The sequence below is a fragment of the Balearica regulorum genome, chromosome 6 (assembly GCF_011004875.1).
Source record: "Balearica regulorum gibbericeps isolate bBalReg1 chromosome 6, bBalReg1.pri, whole genome shotgun sequence".
NCBI lineage: Eukaryota > Metazoa > Chordata > Aves > Gruiformes > Gruidae > Balearica > Balearica regulorum.
The window spans coordinates 35,487,084-35,512,166 of NC_046189.1; the positions used below are offsets into that span (position 1 = coordinate 35,487,084).

The window sequence follows — 25,083 nt, forward strand, 5'->3', positions numbered from 1 at the left end:
CAAAAATCCCCATTTATAGTAAACATTGTCACGGTGATTCATCATCAGCTCCATCCATTTTCATTATTTTAACAGCAATTCAAAACACAAAGAAATCAAAAAATGGTTTTGAAAGCTGCTTAGGAAGATACTGGGAATTGTATTACTGGTACAATGTTCTCACATTACAAAAGAGATCATTCAATATATTTTTATATCATTTTTTATGTCATGTAATTTTCAAAGTCTACTTCATTCACTCTCAGCATAAACTCATTCTCTCTAGTCCTGGTACGATATTAAATATTAAGACAAAATGCACTGAGGGAAAGAGAGTAAAATAGAAGCAGTGAGAACACAGAACTCAAGCACTGGGTAAAGGTAGGATAAAAAGCATTTATAAAATTACTCTAACAAAATGACTGGAAAATACCCAGGCAATTTTGGACTGCTAGGGAATATTTGCTTGCTGTCAACCTAGCAAGGAAAATAATCTGAAGCAGAATGATATGTTCCATCAACCTAGTGATCTCTACGCCAACCTGCAGAGTGCCATTCCCACACTACCATACAGCATGTGAGCTTCCCATAGACGCACGAGTTTGGTTTTCACTTTAATCACTTGTAACAAGAAGCATGGCAAGCAAACCTGCTTGTGATGCTCTCAAGAGCATGAAGGCCCCTCGCTCACTAAATGGTGAGTGAGGAGGGGATGAAGAGAGTAAAGCAAAGGGGTGTGCAAACTTGGTGTGCTCTCAGCCGTGCACAGGCCAATGGCTAGCCCCAGCTTTCCACAGGCAACGTGTGTTGAGTGAGTGCTCAATGGAATAATCGACAGTTCAACACTGGTTCTCTTGCATCTCACTTGCCAATGCTCAATGACTACATGAGATCTCTTATTTCACCATCACCTCACAGACTGATGGCTCCCAGGCATCCCTACTTCTTGCCTTCATCTTTCTCCTCAGCAAAGCTCAAGCTTTGTCATTAGCACAGAACTGAATGTTGTAGACCCAGTGGAGGTGACAGCATAAATTACTTTGCTATATCAGAAGTTATTTTACCATCAGCCTCATGCTGACAAAATGCAGTTTTCCTACACCTATGAGCTTCTTGGGGATGGACCTGCAAACAGTACGAGGTCACATAGTTTGGAAAAAAATATGAATCCCAATATAAGAGATTTTGAAAATTATTGACACAGATGCTTAAAAGTCCAAGTATTTCATTCAGAATCTTGAAAATGTTATGCTTTATTCCCTGTGCTACAGTGCAAGATTTCATCCTGTGCATGGCACATTATTTTCAGCTGGTTTATTTTTTTCTTCTCATGGCACGTACTATAGATTTTTGGGATGAATTCAGATTTTTTCCTGCATGAGTCACTAAATTCATGGTAGAAATGCATCTTGCTATTTGTTCCAGTTATATGGTTGTGATCAGAATTAGTATAGCTGCTTTACTGGAATCCAAGAATGACTTAAATGTGATACAGATTTCTGAATCAACTCATAAAGTGAATTAATGAACAGGCTTTTTATAGAGGATTTGGGAAATAGAAATTCTTCTTAAGTCTGGTGTTTTTTTCATTGAATCATAGAAGACAAGCTCATTTTGTTGCTATTGCTATCCAATAACCACTGATAATGCAGAAGACCTGACAAATAGAAGCTTCTTTGTTATTACAGTGGACACAAAGGGAAGAAATCAAACACCTCAGCAGTTTCTGGCTTTTGACTGTGCCAAACAGATTTTCGGAAGATGATATTCCTTGTTTTAATCTCTAAACCTCTGAATGGATATAGTATCTAAATAATTACCCCCAGTTGCGTGCAGCTTTTCGCAACAGCCACGGGGAGGCGCCAGATACCTCATAATTGAGCACACTCGAGGCAAGACAAAACCGCTGAGAGAAAAAAAAAAAATTTTTTTAAATTCACTTTCCTCAGTATTTTGCTATGCTTTCTGGGTGTCCAGGCACCCAAGAGCTAGAGGAAAATGACTGAGGCTACTTGTTACTAACAAGAAGGTTTTGCAGCTGTAAGAGATCAGCCCAAAATACATGGTGAAGCCAGCAGCCCGGACAGACGATGGCTCAAAACGCTGCCTTGGCGCTGCTTTGCTGCAGCGATCAGAAGCTGGAACCAGTTCAGGACAGCACTTGGCTGCACTGGTATGCTGCGAGTCAGTACATCATGGTAGGAAGCGCCTGCTAAGAGGGATTCAATGAATTACCTGAGGGAGGGCTGCTGTGGGCTAAGCACCTGGGCTGGAGCTGGGGTCTTGCAGGGCTGGGCGGCCGGCAGGACACACGACTGACACATGCACTTTGCTGCAGTGCTACGGGCTCCGAAGAGTTAAACACTTCATACTGTGGCTGTGAAATGATTCCCATTAAACTAACTCATCCTTTGGAGAAATGAAGAAAAGAGAAGCCATAATGGAGATCTAAATTAATAAAATAAGCCTGGCCATCTGGCACCATCTCCCTCCGGATCTTCCCGCAGTCCTGCCCTCTCTGTACCCCTTGCCTTCCCATCTGACAGTCATTAAGAGCATGAAAAGCATCTAGCCAGACTCACTGTACACGTCCTCGGTGTTATTTTAATTAATGCAGGAGCAAATTGTGACAGATGATAAAAATTTAAATTCTGATCATTTCCATACGATAAAGGCTTCTCAGCGTGGTAAATAAAGCTCTTTCCTTTTCCATTTCTTTTCATCATATTCCCTCATTACTACTACGCTGTACATGAGACCTTAATTAACGGACACATATATCTTATTAGATGGCTTCATGTATAAAACAGCACTGTACATAAAGCGAGGTGTCCATCCTAGACTGCCACCTCATTACACAGCACTCTAATAGCTAAAATGTCCCTATTTAAGATTTATTTTATGCAAGATTTTATGCTGTGAGAGTTTCTGAAAAGAAAGCTTTCCTAGGATGCTCTTTTTTTTTTTTGATCCTAGGAAAGGCATAATAGAAATCAGCAGGCAGCTTTCCTGCACTTTATCCAAATGCATTGTCCTCACCAATGCAGCTAAGAGGGGTCTTCAAAATTGTTACAACAGTTCTGTCCCCACTTTCAAACATTTCACCAAAAAAAAGCAGTAATCTTAAGGCTTAAGGAAAATTTGTTGATGATGATGTCGTAACTTTGATCTCTTTCTGAATCTCTTGTAGAAACTGGGGGGGGGGGGGAGCGCACCACAGGGGATGCTTCAGTACTTGGCTTATTAGGAGGAGATAATTTAACCCAATTCCTAGCCTAGTAACTACATTTCAGCTGATTTGGGCTTCTAATCTTTTCCTAGAATGCATCTCACTAATTCTGACCCTAAAACTTGGCTCTGATTTCACATATTATTTCTACCAAGTCCTTCCCTCCATCCCTTCTCTTTAAATTACAGCCCTTTCACTTCTACTTTTGGGATGTAAAAATGTTCTCATTTTGTCTGAAGTGTACAGCGTTGAGAAAAAAGGTATTCATCAGTATGGGAGGAAGAAGTTCAGTGTTCCTCCCCCGTGGTCACAACGCATACAATATTATGATTAAAATCTATGTACGATCCTCCTCTCTGGCACCTCATTCTAGTGTGACCCCAAAACAAGCTGCTTGTCCTGCCCCCCCAACAGCTGCAGGTTTCTTTCCACTCTTTGCCCTCTCCTTAGCTTCCCTCTGTGAACTGCCCAAAGGCTGACCCACTCCCGCAGGAGCTCGGAATTACTGGTAACACCCTTTCCATGCCATTTTTCTCCTTCACAGAGAAGCCAGTGTCTCATGTTGTTGCACCTCTTTGCTGAGCCTTGCTCATCTTGACTGAGGAAGCAGGGATGCGCTTCTGGAACAGTACAGATGCTGTTGGCAGGAGCAATGTCATGGCAAGCACAAACTGAGCTGAGTTTGTGTTAAATATTAATTGTGCCCATCTCTGCATCTCACCATCTGCGTCACAGGACCCAACAATGACCCTTCTTCAGTCCAGGTGACTGGTCACCATCCTCTCCAGCACCCATCAGGTCCTGCTACCACCCTGCTCCTCATGCCCCCCTCCACACACATTCCACTGCCTCCCGTTCCCTCTGCAGCTCTCTCACCATCTGGGCACGCTGCCTGTCAGATCACTCAAAGCCCCTCTGTGCAGCATGTTACTTAACCAAAAAGGACGGTTTTTCCCCCACTTTCCCACTGAAGGATTTTGTTTCTATAGATAGTAATGGAGATGTTTCTAATACAAACACTTTAAAAAAAAAAAAAAAAAGTCCAAATTTCTATCACACTTTCTCCCAAGTAATAAATAGTTTATGTAATCAGTCTAGAGGGACCTTCTGGGAAGCCGGAGGGTCTCTCTCACCAGCTAACTTCAAAAGGGACAAGAGTTTTAATTGCACTTCACTGTCAGAAAACAAACCAACAGCCCAGTGTCTGACTCAAGTAGGAGACAGTCTCTTCACACAGAGATATAAAGATCTATTATTAGTGCAAAAAAAATATCTTATGAATGTTTGAACTTGTATCTTTGGTGCTGAAGTGCCATGACAAAGCAATTCCACAGTGCAGAGCACTTCTTCAAGAAACATATAACAAAGACAGGGTGCACCGAATGCTGTGGTGGGGGCACTGGGACCAGGAACCATGGGGCTATGAACTCTGGAGAACTCTCTTAGGTGACCTTAGGACTCCTGCAAAGGGTCTGCTTGAAACTCTGAGATCACTCGTGCTTCATATTTTCCCAGAATTCGTCTACATTGTTTTAGGATCAAACAGCTATAAAACATAATTTAAACTGGTATTTGTCCACCCTCGGAAATGTCTCTAGTGAGACTGCCATTTCTCCAATAGCAGGGGATTGAGACCAGCCACACATTTCACATAACCTATCAAGAGGCTAGCACTTGCCAACTTTTCTTTCTTATCACCGTCTGGTGAAGTCTGAAAACAAGACTCTCCACCAATCACTTGAACCAAGAGCAAAGCGTAGTTGATATAATTTTTTCCTAACCTTCGCTTACTAACTAGTTCATGTATTCACAACATTCTCACCAACCTGTAAGAAGCACGTGTATTTTAGGGTTAAATTAATTGTTTACAGCTAAGCCACTCATAATAGGTAACAATTATAAAACAGGATTCTAATGTATAATTATTGTATATGGTACTCTGATTCGAAATGGTAAGCAATAAATTTTATATATATAGGAGAGATTAGAAATTTACAGAGAAGTATGTATAAGGACATCTATTATGTGTTTATAATCAGAAATATTATTTGCTATATTGCTATTGAGCTATAATTCAACTACTGACATTGTTAAATATATTCATGATATATTTATTATATACGATTAAATTAGTAAATAAATTAGAACTCAAAGCTACACTGTGCCATCCGTAGCTTCCCGTTTCAACTCTAATCAATAGTATATGATAGAATTACACGCAGCCTAATCTTTCAAGTGATTTCATTTATAAAAGCATTGGAGGCGCCACATCAGATGTGCTGTACGTCTTTTGTACACAAACTGATTAGGTTTTTTTCCTTCTTTGTTCTGCAGGAAATGTCAGAAATATGGCATGATGTTTGCTTACTCTTGCAAAAAAGTGTCCTTTGCCATACTAATGAGGACAAATGCCAAACTGCATTGACATTACATGTGTTATACTATTACCTAGGGAAATGCAAGCAGTAACTGAATAGTAAATGGATATTGATTTACAACCCCAGGTGAAATTAAAACAGTCATTCTCAGTGTGGCTGGATTGGGCTTTTTTAGCCTTCTTTAATAAACAAGAAAAGGTTTGTGAATTCTTTGTGGCAACAGTCAAAATAAAATACACCATTTACCCTTAAATTATATGTATACTATGCAAGAATATATAGTAGTTGACATGAAAAAAGTAAAGGGGCAAGTGAAAAAGGATTTTTATCAGGGAGATGGCAAGCATTAACACTAGCAATGCAAATGCAAGACAATGCTCAAAACCTATGTTTAATTTGCATTTTGAACTCCTTTCTCAATATATTAACAAAATATTTTAAAAAATCACTAAAATTTACACAGAAATCCAAGCATGTCATCATCATTATGATGCAATATCACTATTCCTCCTTATTTGTAATCAAATGTGTGCGTACCAAATCCTCAGGGTCAGTACTGCCTGTCGATATAGCTCTCTGAAACATCAATAAAGGAATGGTAATTCCTTTTCCTAGCAAGAATTATCTTATTATGGCTAACATAGTTGGAGAACAAATGCTGCGAGTAACAATAGGGGAAATACTCTGAATCTGATAGCTAGGGGGGGAAAAAAACATAGTAAATCATTTCTTAGACAACAAGAAGTGATTCTATTTTGTGTTCAACACTAAAAAATGAAGGGTTTATATTCCAAATGTCAAATACTGCTTAGTTTGTAAGTCAGGTGTATTGAACAATAGCTAAAATTATCAGAAATCCTAATTCCAAACACCCCAGAAAGAAGAGTGGCTGGCCTACTTCTTCTAAGACTTCTAGCGAGTGTATCAGGAACAAAGAAAAGGGGGGGTGGGGGGGGTGGCGCGAAGAGAAAGATCTAATCAGTGAAAAATATTTCCTTAGGGGTCAACGATATGAAACTGAAATAAACAGCAGGTCATGCTGAAGCAGACCCTCAAAGAATAAAGATTCACAGCTATATAAGAAATTCACAACTATATAAAAAATAGGAGAAGAACACAGAAAGAAGTGGAATTTGTAGCTGTAAGGTTCCCACTCATTAATGGCACATCTCTCTTTCCTGCAAGAAATTTGTTTTCTTTGGATTTTGTGATTTTTTTTTCAAGTTTTCCAGGTGTACAATAGCACGTTCACAGCTACTCCTCATTGCAAACATACACGTAAATGTTTGGGCAGATCCACTGTACAGCACATGCATATGAAGTCTATGACAGTGTGATTTAAAAATTCTGGGCAGGGCTGGGGACAATGTATGGGCTCTATACAGCACATGTACACCTACATGTTACAGGAAATCTTACCTAAATACCAAAGCACCCCAGCTATATGACAAGGAGAGAAACAATAAGATTTCATTCAAAGCCAACATGTTCCAGGACAAGTGGAAAATGTCATAAAATTTCTAAATTCATAAAATAAGAAACCTTTAATTAAAGTATTTTCAGACAAATGAGAATGGAGGTCACAGCTTGATAAAGAAAGCGACTTGCGCGTATGTGTTGATGCATGGAGAAACTGTGTCTACATATACAATATTTGTGCAGTATTTCTCCTATATCTGCCTTATCATCAACCCTGTAGTTCATGACTTTGTGAATAAAATTCATTTAAAAACACAATCAGCAATACAATTCTATGGATCAGTTGTTGGAAAACACTGCTCTACGTTGCAAATATTGAAAATGCTAGCACAAGGGACTGTGTTTTGAAACCCTGAGGATTAATATATATATATACACACACACATCAATTTCTTGTAAAGAAACTTGTCCCCATGACATTAAGTACTGTAGAATTAATACAAATACAGAATTATATAGTAAGTGTATAATTAATTCACTGGCCAACTCTCCTGACACAGGATGTCATTTTTCAAGGCAGGCTTCTTTTTAATTATTATCTAAAGTACTATGCACAGAGAATACCCAAAGTTTATCTAACAGAGACAATTTCTGAACTTGCTATTAATTGCAGGAGATAGAATCTACAGTTAAAGTGCTGTAAAAATATCAATTCAGTGCTCAACAGTAATTTGAAAAAACGGCCATATTGTATAAATCCCTGGTGACCCCTATACTTTGAATCCTGTGTAAAAAAACAAGCCGCAAAGAAAGTGACGACCAAAGATAGGCCTTTAGACCAACCCACCATGGCCATGGTTGCTGTTTTATACAGAAAACACACACACTACCAGGAGTCAAAATTCCAAACATTTATCATTAAAATCATCTATATTTTAAACCAATTTATCTGATCATCCATATCCTGCCTTCCAGGCTATTTCAAAGGTAACTACAATCCTTGGCATATCAAGCAAGGGAACTAAAAGGAGAAATACACTAATTTCTGTGTTTCCAAAGGTTCTGAAGCATTTAAAAGAATTACAGAAAACACTGCCTGTGCTGAAAGCCTGTGTAGTGACATACACTACGTATTATTTATTTTTACTTAACACAGAGAAAGAGGTAAAGCAAACAAAAGCAGAAAAGAAAGGCAGAAGCAGTATTAAGGAATGCAGAAAGTCAGGAAATTCTCCTCTCTCCTCTGCCAGTGCAGATCAGGAGTGCTGCCATTCACAGTGTTTCAATGAAATTACATTCAGCATGGAATACAAGAGAATTCAAATAGGTGACTGAAAAATACCTGATTGAGCAAAATCTGAGCTCCTGTCCTGTACATTAAATAGCTCCTCTCTGCAGTCTAACATGAAACTGTGGACATTTAATCCCCTTACAGGATGGGGTACTCGAGCTGGAAATGCCATTAACATGTGAACCTGTAATTCTCCTTTTGGTTCTCTGAATCCTGTGGAGGATTGTCAGACCTGGAATCATCACATGAAATGACAACAACACTGAAGACTCCTGTTTCTAAATGCCCACATAAGTAAAATAAAATCTGTGTTCAAAACATTTGAGAAAGCTTTTCAAATGATTTCTTACTCATGTGAACTATATATCTTTTCTCATTGGGAGTATTTTCCTGAAAACAACTCTACCGAGATCCACTTCAAGGACAACAGAATCTCTACATTAAAGATCTCATAAATTCATTTCCAAAGAAATATCTTTCTTCTTACACATATATTAAGAACTGACAGATAAGTAATCAAAGTATGTTATATGCAATTTTGTATAATTGATCCAGAATGATTCAGAAGTGACTGACTATGCTTTTAGTATTTTAATCATGGCACCTTACAATTAACACATGGATACTTAATTGCTTGATCTGTTTCATTTCTTAAACTTGTCCATATCATACTATTTTCTCCAAAACTTACGGAAATTATAATTTATCAGAGTTCATTTTACCTGCTCCCAATTTTCAATTCTGACAAAGTCACTGAAGTTTACCACAAATGACAATGTAAAAAGAGACTTTACAGTTCTGAAAATGATGCAGTCAGTCATGGTGCTCTGCACTAACATTGCATTAATCTTGGATCCCTCACAAACAGTAGAGCAATGTATTCCAAACCATTTCTGTCTCCAAGACTGACAATACTGGCTTTGTGTTCAGCATCTGAAAACCAAGAGCAACATTTTCCAGTTGGGTTCTAGCCACATTATCTCCCCTAAAATTGAAGTCACACATCTAAAATTTCACAAGACGCTTTGAAAAGTACCCATATCTTCAACGACCTTTGCTTCAAGAAAGATTAATAAAGACACAAACTGTAAAAAAAAAATCATGCGACTATGACTCACACATGAAACTTCTGTTGAAGCATATGTCATCTTAATCGAGAGCAGAGCTCTTCACCCTAGTTTTATGCCAGTTTGGGACACCAGTGGAGTTACACTACCTTTCCTTGGTCTTAATGTTCTGATTTTGTTCGCACTACTAGGATACTTCCTTGGCATCAGAGTAGATAATATGAAATCTCGGTAATACAGAAATCACCATAAGAAAATATTTCTGGTCACTGTTTTGATGCAGAACTTCACTGCTATGCAAAAACCCATTAATTAAATCCAGAAAATGCTATTCTATTCTTTTTTCCATATATGCCCATACATTATAGCTAAATTACATGATAAGATATTACAGGAATTAGTTCTATTAGCAATTAGTTCTACTAGCAATTAGCTCAATGGTGGTCCAAGAAGTAGAAGTCAGCACCCTAGATAAAAGAGTAGAGGCAGAAAGCAGAAACTTCTCTGCCTTACTGATTGAACTTGAGCAGATTTCCACTCTTCTAAGATGCTAATGACATCACCTGGGCAGCTGCAGATTAGCTGAGAACATACTCCATCAGCAAAGACCAAAACAACTGGGAAGAATAATTATTTTTGTTGAGACACAGACCAGCTACAGGAGCATTACGCAAACAGAAAAATCAGCATCAGATTCAGGCACAGCTAGAGCAACAGAAAAGGTTTCTATTAATCAACGTCCTTTTCCCCCAACTGTTTTTAATGTAGCAACTCTTGGGCATAATACCTCCTTGGTCATGACTTGCAGCAGCAATGCCATTCTCTCGGTCTCCCCATTTTTCAGTGTTATTCTTACTTTACACAGAGATATTTCACCTGTCATGCAACCCTTACTGAATCAGTTTCCTACAGGGAGATGTACTGAAAGACTTTGAAATGAGAATCCTTGCCATGTCATCTAAGAGACACTGAACAGAAGTACCATCTTTTTTTCATCCCTTGTTCTAACCTACTTTCCAGGCAGAACTGCAAGGTATGAAAATCCTTTACGTGTGTGCATGTGGCTTTTACCCTGCCACTAGCCAGCCACAGTCCGTGCCCTGCCAGATACATCTTTCAAACTGTTGATAGTACTTGAGTGCTTAAATGAGCAAGAACACTCAGCTCGATATCCCAGGAACAAAATCATCTATTTATCCTGATACTGTGTCAAATATAAGTAGGTAAAAGTTAGGGTGGATACTGCTTGACACAGTTTTAGTGCACCGAAGTCTGAATCCAAGGCAAATCCTTGACAAAAGGGACCTGTACAAATTATTCTTACAGTACACTTTAAATGTAATGATACCTTTCTGTAGCTCTGATTTCATAGTTTTTCCTGCTGTAAATGCATTTCAAAAATTAAAAATTAGGAAGCACAACATGTCTGCAGGTCATAAACAACTTTGATGCTGCAAATAGGAGACATTTCTCCCCATGTAAGAAACAGAGCCCCCACCTGTAGAGAGTACCTGTAATGGTGGAAGAGTGAGATATAGATGACATCTTTTAAGCTTTTGTTCCTACTACTGGAATTATTAGGACATTTGCCCACAATGAATTAAGCTGAGACATCAAATTAATCTGATCTACACTACTATAAATTCACCAAACGGGTGTTTTAATTATTATTGCAGCCTCCCTTCTTACTCTACTTCTGCTTCACAGAGTTGAGACTATATATTTCTTTTCTTTTTTTTTTTCTTTTTTTTCCATTAAATAGGAGTAAAACCGTAGCCAGATGCACTGTTTGGGTACAGCCAAGTTAAGAGGTTGTCCTTTAGTTGGCCATCACTGCAGGGTCTCCCCTCACCCTTACCACGATCTCCTTCAGCCTTACTGCAAAATGGCATCCATGCTCACTCCCTAACCCAGTTCTGTCAAAATGTTTTGGTTGAGTTTAAGAACTGACTATTAAAAGTGTTTAAGCTAACCTAGATCATTTTGACAGAACAAGGCTGGTGAACAACTACACGTGCAGTTATGCTGGCAGGGCTGAGGAGGCAGTAAATTATGAAGACTGGAAAAGAGGAAAAGTAAAATGTGAAGAGAACATGAATCACCTGTGGTCAAACAACACACCTGGCTGCAATTCAGTAATGCATTAGTTCATGGGCTTTTGCTACACTACTCATCTTTGCCCAAATTTCACTAAACTACTGAAAATAAGTTTCTGTAGTTGCCCAGCTTCTTGGAAGTTTGCATGAGAGCACAGGACCCAGTAGGTCATCTACACTGCTAACAGTAGGTAACAAGTTGAAATTCTATTTTGGCCTTTTTTTTTCCAGCTCTGCCTCCATCTCCTGGTTGAAAGCGAGGAGTTTAGGTTTCTCTCTAGTGGTATGTTGAGAATGGTACTTGGCAGGGTGAAGCCCCGATGTGAAAAAATCTGCACCAACTTACAAATAGACCAAACTTCATGAATGCTGAACACTAAAGGTCCAAGTCAGGTTGTATATACAATAACTAAACTGAAGCCTCATTTTTTTTAGCACATTAGCAAGGGTCTTCTGAGAGTGGAACCATTGCCAAATGGCTCTCCCAGTAAGTAGCTGGTTTGGATGAGTAGAGCTCAGGGAAGTTAATACCCAGTACTGAAAGGAAGCAAGCAGGACAGGACAGAGCACAGCTGAGAGAAAGGCCGCTGGGGAGAGCTGCTCTATAGGCCAGGTAGGGGCTGGCTTTCATACCAAAAGAAAGCAGAGACCAGGAGGAAAGCCCGTTGTGATGCTCCATGGTGAGCCAGGCAAAAAACCAGCACTTTCACCCAGCATGCTCCCCTCACCTGTTTCATTCCTGCTACTCGTACATGGCTCTGGAATTGGAGGCCAGAGCTGGAAAACAAACAAATACAATCCAAAAAATACATTTTTTTCCACATTAAAATAAATATTGAAGCCATTGGAATAGTAAACTGTGGAAACATTCTCCTCAAAATTCTACTACTTTCATAAAACCCAGAGAGACCTCCTCTCTGTAAGCAAACTCCTATAGTCCTGTAAAAAAGTTGTAGGTGATTATGCTAAGAAAGATTTGGCCCATAAAGGTAACCATGGAGAAGAAGGGATGGGTTCAAGCCCATAAAAACCCATAAAGACTGGACTACATCACATAAGGAAAAAATACTGCTTGAACACTAGGATCAGTATGTGCAGCCAGGTAGGAAATGCACCTCCTACAGCTTCGCTGAGTTCATCGGGGCTTGTTGAAAGGAGGCACTGGCCTTTCTCAGTCTCACTGGCAGTGTAGGGAATAAAGAGAACATTTGAAAGAACATGAATCACCTTACCACTTCTGGAAGCACCTTCTTCGCAAGATCGTGGATGGCTTTGATCACAATACATATAGATGACAGGAGGAATATGACACCCAAGATAACACAAGCTCTGGGGAAAAAAAAGAGAAAAATAAAAAGAAATGTTAAGAGCATATTTGGAGTTGTCAACTTTCCCACTGCTGAAGGATAACACACAACAGAATATTAATAATAAAAAAAATCTTGAGGAGCTAAAGATAGAGACTTTAATTCAAGAAGAGAAAAGTCCAGTTCCTCTCCAGTTCTTAAAACCTGGATTATATGTGAGAAGACAGGGCAGACCAGACAATGTTTCAGAGTGAGAAAGACATCTCTCTCCTGCTCCTGATGATTTATCATAGAGTCCACTAGAGGTCTGTTTCTCTTTGTTTGTTTGTTTTGCTAGAATCTCACATTAGAAATAATCAAGGGAACTTCATTCTCTTTATCAAACCAGGACAGATGTTTGATAAATCTGGTCAGTAAAATAACAGAACCTGAAACATCTGTTTCCTCCCCAAATCTCCAAGAAAGGAGATTTTAAGTACAGATAGTAAAAAAAATTCAGCAGGTTAGGTGTATGACTTTGTAGGTTGTCCAAGGGCCTCTCAATACCTAAATAAGGATCAGAGTCTTATCAGATTAGGTGCTGTGCAGAATTACACTCTCTATACCTGCTCTGCAGAGCGTACAACCTAATCCTATAAAAACCGAACAAATGGGTTAATGAAGAGAAGATAAAGTAACAGAGAATAATTAAGTTTTGTATAGGACACAGGCACAACAAGGCTTAGAAAGTACATAATGCATACCCAGAACTTCACGTTAAAAAAGAAAACTTGCTTTTGTTCATACAAACCGGTACTACTAGAGATGAAGTTCCTCTCGCTGTGAAATACAATCAGATATGAGGCTTTGATTTACTCTACACAAACAGTAATAGCCAGTCTATTGCAGTATTGATATATCCATAACTCTATTTTACTAGAGCTCTTCATATAAAATTCTATTACGATAGATAGATATACAGTAAGAGCAATTTTAATGTTTAAAGTATGATAGTTAAGATGTGATATCCAGATGTACATTTTTTTCTTCAAAAGTTGTATCTCCTTTGTTATTCATCATTTGGTACCTATCTGTTAATTCAGTTTACGGATGCTATAATTATTCTGGTAGCATGCTACTATTTTCAACAACTCAGACATCAGGCCATCTGGTGGTTGGCAGCACATGTAACATTCACTTCAAGCTCAATCTAGAGACTGCAGTTGAACTGGCATTGCTCTGCCTAGGTCAGAAGACGCAGCTGCAGCAGGTCACACAGGTGAGCAGCAGGTCATTTTATTCCCCAACACAAGCAACACTAAACCACGCTGTGGACAATCCACATAATCCTACAGACAAGTCCTCAGTAAAGGGGTTGATCTTCTACCGAGTAGTCCAGACAACATAAGGCTAGCATCCTTCCTAGCAATGGAGCACTATGCTAGATGAGATAGGCAAAACTGCCACACTGATTTTAAGAGAGATCTTTAACTCCTTTGTAGGAAATTGCAACACAGCCCTCATTCTTGTGAAACATAACCTGTTGTAAAAAGTAGGCAGAAAAGGCTTGTGACAGTCTGATTCCCCTAGAGTCCTTCCTCTAGACTCAAACACAAGAACAAAAGTCTGGCTCATCATCTGTGATAGAAGAAGAAACTCAGAGGATGGACTCTCTGCAATCCTGCAGTGAAAGGTGATCATTAAATGGTAATACAGACGGGGGGAAGTTGCTCTCCCAAAAAGAATGAGTAAAATTGCAAATTAGAGGGCATTCCATTTTCCATTGCATATTTGCAATGGAAACAGGTCCCTGTTCTGCAATAGATTCTTCTCAGAGATTTGCAGTTTCACCCTATCTATGGATCACCACACAGAGATCTGGCCAGAGCCTCTTGACCTATTTTGTCAAACTCAAAACTTCTCAGTACAACCTTTATGTATTACTTCTGCAATATTTAGCACTGCCATAACCTAAGAAGGTTATACTGCACAATTCTTCATAACAGATTCTGTTGGGGTTTTTTGGTTTGTTTTTTTTTTTTTTTTTGGATGAGGTACAGAAACATATACTAGAAGTTCTGCTCATTTACCTGGGGCAAATGCAGACATAGGTAACTTGAACACAGAACTGGTCCACAAAAGTTGGCTGACTCGCCTAAGGCCATTTGCTGAGCCAGTGACAGGTTGACATAAGATAAGTATGCTTCATGCAAGAATATGCTGACATTTCATGTGAAAGCAACACTGAAAGAAAAGCTTTTCTATCATTCCCAGCAGGCTTAAACCAACATAGCCACCAATCTGTGAGATGGACACAGCGGATTAAACTTCCTTGTGCCAATACGCGTGTTGAATACCGAGAGTATGGGAAAGAGAAGACAGCAAAGCATCATCACCTTTCCTTAGCACACATTCTATTCCCTGCACACATCATCTGAGGAAGACAGGCAAGCATTCCCTAAGGGCCTGACAGGAGCCTTGCTGGCACAAGTCTAATAGGTCCAGGGAAACAGCACTTGCCTTGACCACTGGCTGGATTTGGTTCTTATATATGTTGGAGAGTTTGGAGTTATCTCTGTAAACCCCCTGACCACCCAAGCCTAGCAACAAATATTTTGCATCTTTGCCTATGCCAGCAGATAAGTAATGACTTCAGCAATCATGAGCTGCTTTTCTTATTCCCCAGATCAGTTTTACTGTGTCAAAAGAATTCCCATACACCTACTTAACCAGAAATAGCTAAAAGTATAAAGAAAAAAAGGAAGATGTTAATAACAGTGATAAGGGTATTAATAGCAGACAGAAATGCAGTCTGAGGTTTGAATCAGCATTCAGTCATCATATTTAGCAAGCCTAGCTTCTACTTTATATGCTGGCTTTCTGAATCCACAGCCATACAAAATTCATGAGTAATGGCATGGTACTTTAAGTGCAAAAATGCATGTTTCTTGTCTTCTTGTGTGTATCAATTTATCTGCAAAACCACTAGAACAAAATACTGCATAGTGTCTTCTTTCAACCTCATTTCCAGAAAAATGATTTCTACCTAGACTTCAGATCATGCAAAATTCAGCTACAAATGTACAAAATAAGAAGCCTCCAAAAATTAATCTGAAATTTTAACTGTAGTACATAATAAACAAATTGTAATTGGTTATTGTAAGCTTGATTTTCAAGCCATTAGACAATGAAAACTTTCATACATGCCTGCTAACTTCCATCTGCAAACAATTACTTGACTGCTTTGTAACTAAATAGTGTTTCCAACTGCACACGAAGGGTGTTAGTGCCAAGGTTGTTGGCAAATGCAATTTCACTAATAACATTCCATTAAATTAGATGAGCCAACTGCCATTTCTAAACAAGTTCAAGTCAACTCAGGAGTACCCATAAAAATTAATGAAAGAGGAGCTAGACAGAAGTGAGGTTTGACTGAAAACCCAGTAAAGAGTTTACAGATACACAATGGTGATTCCAAACCAGGAGCAGTAAATGCTCCTCAATCTCTAGGTTCCCCATGATGACTGTCAGCAATTTGGAGTAACTGGTGCTCCACCTAATGCCCTCATATTCCAGAACATTGGTATCTTCCTGCTAAGACATGAGGGTACTCTCTGTCCAGCAATACCCATGATGAACACATCTCCACATACTATACGTCACCAGTGCCACTTACTTACACCTCCAGCAGCTATTGGAGATCCTGTACTTATTTTACAGCCATTTCTACATGAGTTAGTAAGAACTTCCCACTAAATATCTACCACATCATTAGAGATATAACTGATCTGTAACACAAAATAATTGATCACTGCAGGTTTGACAGGCAACAGAAAAGATCTAATGAAGAATGCATGAATCTGAAATTTCCCTCAGTTCCAAGTAATATATTGGTTCTAAAAAGAAAGAGAAACAGAAGTAATTTAGTCAAAACATTTTAAAACATAATGGAAAGCCATTATTTGATTTTCAGAAACAATAAGCTTTCTGGAATCTTTCAGAATACAGTATAGTTTAAAGAATAATAGACTAATTCAGAGAGGACAAGGTGAGGGCATCTCTCTGACTTCCAGGCAATAATCAACTCCTAGGTCAACTAAATCTCAAACTTCCAAAGGTTTTTTTTCTTAGAGCAATGGCACTTGGAATGTAATTGTAATTAAAGTTGTCAGTAAAGAGAATTTAATATTACAATTTTAACAGTGAAGCCACCAAGTCGTCTTTAGTTTGTTGTGTCTTGGTAGCAGATCACAATCTGCCAAAGATACTTCTTGATGGGTTTTTGATGCAGCATTTCTGTCTGAAAATCCAGAAGACAAAACCAGCTCATATACAATCCATTTATAACATATAACCCATTTACATTTATACAACCCTATTAAATACTCATTTTGCATTACATCAGTCCTGGATATCTGCACTCACATCCATCAAAATAACATCAGTGTAACTGTATTACAAGACATACAGCTGTCACCTCATCTTTTCCATAACACTTTCCCTGTACGGAGCTCCAATAGACACAATTCTTCATTTTGATAGCAAATTCTCACAACTCATAAGGAAACCAAAAAAGGAAATCTATCACTGTAAACAACTGAAATTCTTTCCCTTAATCAAAAATTTGTTACTTTGCATAAGTTAATGGCTTTTAAGCAAGTAGCTTTGAGAAATACTGAGATGCAAGGGGTTCCATCTCCACAAACTGTCAATTTTCAAGCTGCTATTAGTAAGTTAACTTTTTTTTTCCCCTCTTTTTATCACAAAATTAATCTCCTAAGGAGAAAAAGTCCAACTATATAAATTCATTTGCATCTAGCAGACACAGCAAAACATCCTTGTAATTCAGGGATTTATCCTTAATTCTGTCCTACATTTGTAATTATTTGTTACGATTCCCCACAGGTAGCGATAAGACTAAAATTCTATAATATTTCCATCATAGAACTAAAGACTAATCTCACCCAGATCTCTATTGTGATTAATCTTCAATGTAATAAAGCAATTTTACCTTTAGCATGGCTCTTGCCACACTGACTACTCTTCACACGAGATGACCCATTCCAGCCAAAGAGATTGCTCTTCCATGTAAACAGCAATCAGCCTGAAGACTGCAGATTTAAGACTCTTGGCTACTTGTTTTGTAACATTATGTAAAAATAAATAAAATAAAAGAAAATAAAATACATCCCCAGTGACAAGCTCTGCTACATACTACCTCAAAAGAGATCTGGGGTAAGCTACACAAGGGTGACTGATAACAAGTTTTCCTATCTCTCTGGTAAATGGAATACAGTGGCACAGTACCAACAAGGGTTCATAATGAAGCTCTTCATAATTACTCCTCTCAAGTCAATCTGCTCTCATATACAACAAAGGTGGTGTCACAGAATCAAGGATTCAGAAAAAAAATTAGTGATGCAAACAAATACAATCTGCAAAAATGTGTTAACTTTCTCTTAGCAGCTCACAGAGACAGTTATTTTTGGGCACTGGAGACGGAAAGGGGTCTCACATACTTGGTAGTATGTCTGTTACATCCTGGAACCTATTTCACCACGACACTTCAAGTTCATTAAAATAGTCCCTGAAATGCGATGACTCCGTGTGGAATAAAACAAGATTGTCAGTCGCAGTCTAATTAGTTCCCAGTTTTGTTAACATATGATACCCCTAAAGTGCAATACTAAAAACCTAACTTTCTTGTCAAATACTGTGCTATTCTCCACCTTTTTTATTCATTGCTGTATCTCAGGTTACTTGATCTTTTTTTATTACATGGGTTATTTGGGTTTTTTATTACTTTTACCAGTGTAAAGAACCTCACACAACCATAGAAAAGCCCAGGTTGGAAAGGACCTCAAAAAATCATCTGGTCCAACCTTTCATGGGAAAGGGAGCCCAGATGAGGTTATCTGGCACCCTGTCCAATCGCATCTTGAAAACCTCCTGCGATGGGGACTCTACCACACCCCTGGAGAAGTTGTTCCAGCGATTGATTGTTCTCACTGTAAAAAATGTCTTTCTTGTATCAAGATTACTTACCTTATTAATTGAAAACATCCCTTACCTTATTCATGGAAAACATTTTAATCATTTCAGCAGAGCTACAGAGATAAGTGTGACAACGAGAACCATGAGAAAAGACATTATAAACCACTACCACTTGTGTTAATATTCTTGAGGTAGAAACTATATTCTTACATTTGCAAAGCTGCCATCAAAACACGCTTCAGTTCCTCATCCACTTCTCTGGCAGCTACAGTACTATAAATAAAAGATAATACTCCTAATTCCTATATACTCCATTGCCTTCTGAGAGCTGGGTTACCCTAGTTTATTTTAATTCTGTATTTTCTTGGTTGTTAAGACTCTTACCATGATATTATTTTTCTAAGAGAAATTGGTTTTCTGCCATGGGAATAGTGGAACAGTTTGCTCAGAGAGGTTGCAGAGTCTCCATCCTTGAAAGTTTTCAAGACCTCACTGCATAGAGTTCTGAGTAACTATTCTGATCTCACAGCTGACTCTGCTTTGAGCAAGAGCCTGGGCTAGAGACCTCCTGAGGCCCCTTCTGCCCTGAATTATCCTATGATCCTGCAGATTTTTATTCACAAAATCTTTATCTCTGTAGGCTCTGTCAAGATCTTTTGGCACTAATGGCTCCTAACAGCCCACAGAAAAGGAAATGTTAAAATCTCTACAGGCTGTTTTCACCGCTGGAGTGAAAAGGTAGTGTTAAAACTATTACTTTGCAAGGAACTGTAACTTAGCATTAAAACGAGCTGCAGGCCAATGACAGCAATATGAGCTCTAAGCCCAGGAGTAATGTGAGCTTTTTCAGCAAAGCTGAGCAAATCAGTTTCATGAAGGATATAGGATTTAATCTCTGAATAAACCCACTAATGAAACCTCTGGAGTTTCAGTGTGAAAAAAAATTAAATTATATAGGTAATTAATTTAATAAAAACTATACATGTACTAATTCCTGTTTCCCTATAATTTGAAAGGAATTTATTATTAGTGGGTGACAGAGTGAATATTATGTATGGAATCATTCAGGGAAATCACATAGCACAACACACAAGGCAATTGCCCAAGACATTTTTGCTATGTCAGGAGTTAGGAAAATATTTTTTAAGCATACAGTATTCATTCACTTTCTAATTCTGTATCTCTCCACACATTTTTCTCAATTGTCTTGTGTGTCTAGCCCCATGACTGGAACACTTTTGTACCTCTTTGCCTTGCTGGCAGTCTTATTTTCATTCTTTCTCACCATAACGAAATACAAATTACATTCTGTGAATGCTCCTTCATTAGTTGCTTGGAGCTTGCAATAATCTGCACCACATTCCTTCTGGATGAGAGGCAGTCAGCCTGTATAAACAAAGCTAGGCCTACTTTCATTTAATATTTGTATTATGGCAGCTCTTACAGTCTGATGACAGTAGCCAAGTATAAAATTCCAGTCACAGCCAGCCCAAGATTTCTCATGCGTAGACAAAACTGAATGCTGATACTTGAAGGGTGAGAACTCAGGAGGAAAAAGCTCCATTTTTGGTCACTGACAAATGATTTTCTGGTGGAACACCAGTGGGTTCTAGCTGATGGGGATGAAGTGAAACATGGTAGAGAAAATGGAAGAGGACTCAGATTTAAGTCCATGGACAAAGAATATGGAAAGGCAAAAAGTCAGAGGATGTTTCAGAGAGAACGGGTTGAAAGTGTTTGCTCTGGTTTGCAGTCATTTGGGGCGCCAAGGGATGCCTGTGGATGTTGCAGATGTCAGGCTCCCTCTGTTTTCTCTTCCCTTGATCTCAACTGCAATCCATATCCTTCCGAGACCCACGGCTTTTCTTCTCCTCACAGCTACCTCCTCCTCCACAGCAGCCTCTGTTTGCTATCTACACATCCTAATCTGCTGCCACACAAGTGAGGAACAGGAAGAATTGAGCAAGGACCATGCCTGCCACCAAGGACAGAGTACGTAAAGAAACAGGGGAGATGCAGACCTAAGCAGCCGTGCTAGGAATGTCTGCCTGCACAGCCATAGCCACCCCTGCACGCACCCCAGTCACAGCAGGGACAGGTGACGGTGAAGTCTCTATGGCTGGGTACCTCATCTCCAGGCAGGAAGGGGCCTGTTCAGTCTACTGCACATCCTGCCACAAGCACAGCTCTGCTGCCCCCTTTTTTTTTTTTTTTTTAAGAAAGGCATTAAAATTACAATGCAGCTGTTCACTAACATTTGTTCCTTGCTATCCATTCTGCAATATTGCTCAGATAATTCTAGCCACATTTTTCATTAGGGTGACATCCAGAACTGTGAAGACTGTGAAATCTGCCTCTTAAAGCCACTAAAGGGCTTACTCTAAAAAGAACAATTACTAGCCACTGTGGAATATTACTGTAATACACAGGCAAAAGATGCAAGATCAGCCTGTCTTGACATTCCTGCTTTTTTGTCATGCTCTACATCTTAAGCTTATTTGTGTCCAATTAGACAGTTACATTGCTTGTTTATGTTTGTGGTGTAGCTTATCTATGATCAGGTTTAGTTACTCTGGAGGTCTTGAACACCAAACTGTACAGCATCACAGCTGTTCAGAGTATTTATATCTGCCTGCTGCTGGGTGAAGAGGGAATAAAGTCACTTTAAAATGCACTTTAAAAGGAACTAAGTGGGCTCACTGTTCATTGCACATGGTCCATAATCCACCACCAACTGCCAGAATCTAGATCAGCTACTCCTTTTTCTCACCTCAAAAAAAAAAAAAAACCCAAAAAAAACCCCCACAAACCAAAATAGATTACAAAACAAAGAGAATTCAAGTAACAGTCCAAACTATCATTGAAAGCCGATTTCTCATTTACTATATTAAAAATATATTGTGTTATCACATGGTCTAATCTCAAAGAACATGCAGGGGAAATGCTGTATATTTGAGACTCAGATAAGCTATGCTAGGGATCCCTTTCATATTGAAAATGTTACAGGCCTTCTAAAACTTTTATTATCTTCAGTTCAACTAGTTACTGCAGAATAGGGTATTTAAAATCATGCAGCTGAACTGGGGCAACACAAATAAATGTGATTCTCCAGGTATTAAATACCTGCCAATAAAAGCTAACAGACATTTCTACAACTCAGAGATTTTTGAAAACTCTTATGACCTGTTTTCTAGCTTGTGAAGAGCTGATCACTGCTCCTAGCTTTGTAGCAGGTGATTGGAGAGTCTGTCATTCCCCTGAAGCTGGAAGTCAAAGCCTTTTGAGAATTTCTGTAATATTCATTTCTACAGTGATCATCAAATTTCAGTACAGAACACCAACATATCCCTGATACATATATATATACGCACTGTAATACTAGGCAACATACACAATTACTGCCTAATCAACTACCACTGAAGTAAAAGGAAAGGCTTTCGTAAATTAAATAGATTTTGGATCTAGCTCCAGTAAAATCATTGCCAAGTCTACAGATGCCACACTTTTAGAAACAGATTTTAGAATGTATAAATATATACATTTGCTATTTCATATTTAATATAAATTCTATGTGTGAGGATTTTGTGTGTGTGCGTGCATAAATGTATGTATACATGCATTTCTGCCTGGATAAGAGCAAAGTTTACGATTGCTTCACTTTTGCTTGAATATGGGATAATGGATGTATGGAGAAATGATGCATTTTAATAAGTCAACCTAAGGAAGCACCTCTAAAATTTGTATCTAGCACTGTACCTGGATGCAGTATTTTGGCTAAATATTTCAGTAGAAAGAACAGTTTACAAATTTTCAGTGTGGTTAAAAAGAAACTATATTTCTCCTCCTATAAAGCAGATATCCAAGCACAGGTGAACACTTACGTTGCGAACTCTGCGCTGTGTTCCACTGGGTAGGAGAAACATGTACATGCCATGTGAGGAACAACTCATGGTGGCTGAGAATAAAACAAGAGCTGCAGAGTTAGGTTCTTAGCTATTTGCAGTGTGTAGGCTATCTCCATGCATTTGATGTTTTTCCAGATCACTTAGCTATTCCATTCACTCATCACAAAAGAGTTTTTCCTCCAGCCACAGAGGTTTGCCCTGAACTGTGGGTAGGTGTGGATTTTGCCATCTGTGCTTCAAGTCTCTTTCGTATGTATGGCAAAGATAAAATTATCCACAGTTTTTTCAATGTGACTGATATGTTGGGTCTGCATTGAGAGGATTATTTTCATTCAACACTACCTAAATAGACAGTGCTCATTTAGTCAGGCTAACCAGTACAGCAAAGCCAATCCACACATGAAAATTTAAATACAGTACTAATACTGAAAATTAGGGGGGTTTAATTCTGTGAACCAAGAGAGAATATACCCTGTAACCATATAGATCAGTATGCCCTCTTATTTGAGTCAGAGGAAAATAAAGAAGAGCCAGAACTAACCTGGCAGTATGACAGCCATTTTCTCCTATGAAAGGTGGTTTCTAATTCTTTTAAGTTTTGGGCACAAGAGTAGGATACACCACTGTCCCCATATTCCATGCCAAAATGTAACACACATACACGCAATATAATTTCAGTAAGGCTCCCCATGACCAAACCCTGGTGTAAATATGCTCAAGTGGTATCATCTGAAAAGAGAGAAAAAGGGGTTTCGATCACTTTGGAAGGAGAGGCTCACTCCATCTTAGGGTCCAACCTGTCATCACATTTTCTCGCTAAGAAAGAAGCCTTTACACAAACTACCCACGCATGCCCAGCAGCCACATGGACATGCCCACTTCCTTTACCAGCAGACAAGGCTCTACAGGAGGCAGCAATAGTGATGGCTCTTTACAGAATCAGCACAAGGCAGTAACAAAGGGCAATTCCAAAGATCATCCTCAAAGCAAAAATCACAGGCAGGATGAAAGCCTCTGGAGTGCTCTGGACTAGGCCGTAGGCAACTGGACAAGAGACTATAGAGCAAGAGTAGAATTGCAATTTGAAAAGCTAATGCAATGCAAAGCAGTAAGGTATCATTTCATGAAGCCATACAGCACTTCTCCCTAGCAACTGCAGAAGGATACCATGTACATATCTGATTTCCCCGTCCTCCACAAATGAATTGCACCAGAAAGTAAAGAGCAGGAGGACAAGGTGTCAAAGGAGTACTTGTCCAGAAGATACCCATGCTGACAAAGAGAACACCACAGCAAAGGACAGTTCCTTCAGGTATATTCATCTCAGAGTGGGTGTCTACTTAGCATACACAGAGTTGTACAGATGATTTTATTATTACTGTTCGCTTAAGTCTAAATTCCAGAGAGAAGGTAACTTAGGCAACTAGGAAGGGTTTCTAATCACTTCACTAGGCTTCTCCAAAGGTCACAGATATAAGAAGTTGTAAGGTTATAAAAGCAAAACTGTTCAAAGCTGCATCCTTCTGCTTGATAAACACCCACAGATTTGCGGCAGTAGTTGAAACACCAATATGCCTACTTGCTGCACTGCCCCATTTACCTGAAGAAGTTACTTATAATCAAAACCTGAATGCAAGGCATATTCTGTGAAAAGATAACTGACAGAGAGTATGCACCCAGGAGTGTTCCAAGCAACAAAGGAAAGGTATCGGTACACTGGTGATTTTGTAGTCATTGAGTATTCTAAAAAGACTGTTGATATTTTTAATATGCTTCATAAAATGTTTTTAAATATCCTAATACCTATGTCATGCTCTTACATAGCCATAAGTTTCACAACTAGTGGAAAAAGTCCTAGGAAAGGGTCAGAATATCCTTGTTCCCTTCCTTCCTCCCTTCATTACATATCCCTACATAACAGACAAGCCATATGTATGCATATTCACATAGTGGATTCCTGGAGTCCTCTGACAACTGAAAACCCCAGTGAACCACCAGGTTCTTTCTTTTATCAGACAGAAAAAAGGCACAACAATACTGAGCATTTATAAACTCAAGATATATCTACACATTTGTGTGTATATATATACACACATACACACAGATTAGAAATAAGATGTATATTTTTATCAGTGAGCATAACTATTATTATCAGTCAAGTTTCTTCTTTACTCCATCCCTGAGGAACAGTCAAATATCTAAGAAATTGCTTTTAGTTCAAACTAAATTAGAAATTCTTGGATTAAGCTCTTACAGTTGTGCTCATCTGGATCAAAATAGATGAGAACACTGGTTCATTCTCCCCATAATTTAAGAACCTATTAAATTAATCAAAGCCTCAGGGCAGGCATTTTTCACTTGACCAATGGGTTCAGCACTAGTATAGTAACAAATCCAGCTGCCACAGCTGAGGTACAATGTATGGAGATGAAAGCGAAG

The 25,083-nt window shown here is 38.8% G+C and overlaps 1 protein-coding gene across 1 annotated transcript in view; it reads right to left on the reverse strand.

Annotated features, from left to right (window-relative positions):
• The window catches only part of TMEM163 (transmembrane protein 163), a 106,682-nt gene that overhangs the window by 8,351 nt on the left and 73,248 nt on the right, over window positions 1–25,083 (reverse strand). Inside the window, exon 5 of the mRNA XM_075757180.1 lies at window positions 12,692–12,788. Within this exon, the coding sequence (XP_075613295.1) occupies window positions 12,692–12,788 (97 nt within the window). The remainder of the gene's footprint in view (window positions 1–12,691; window positions 12,789–25,083) is intronic.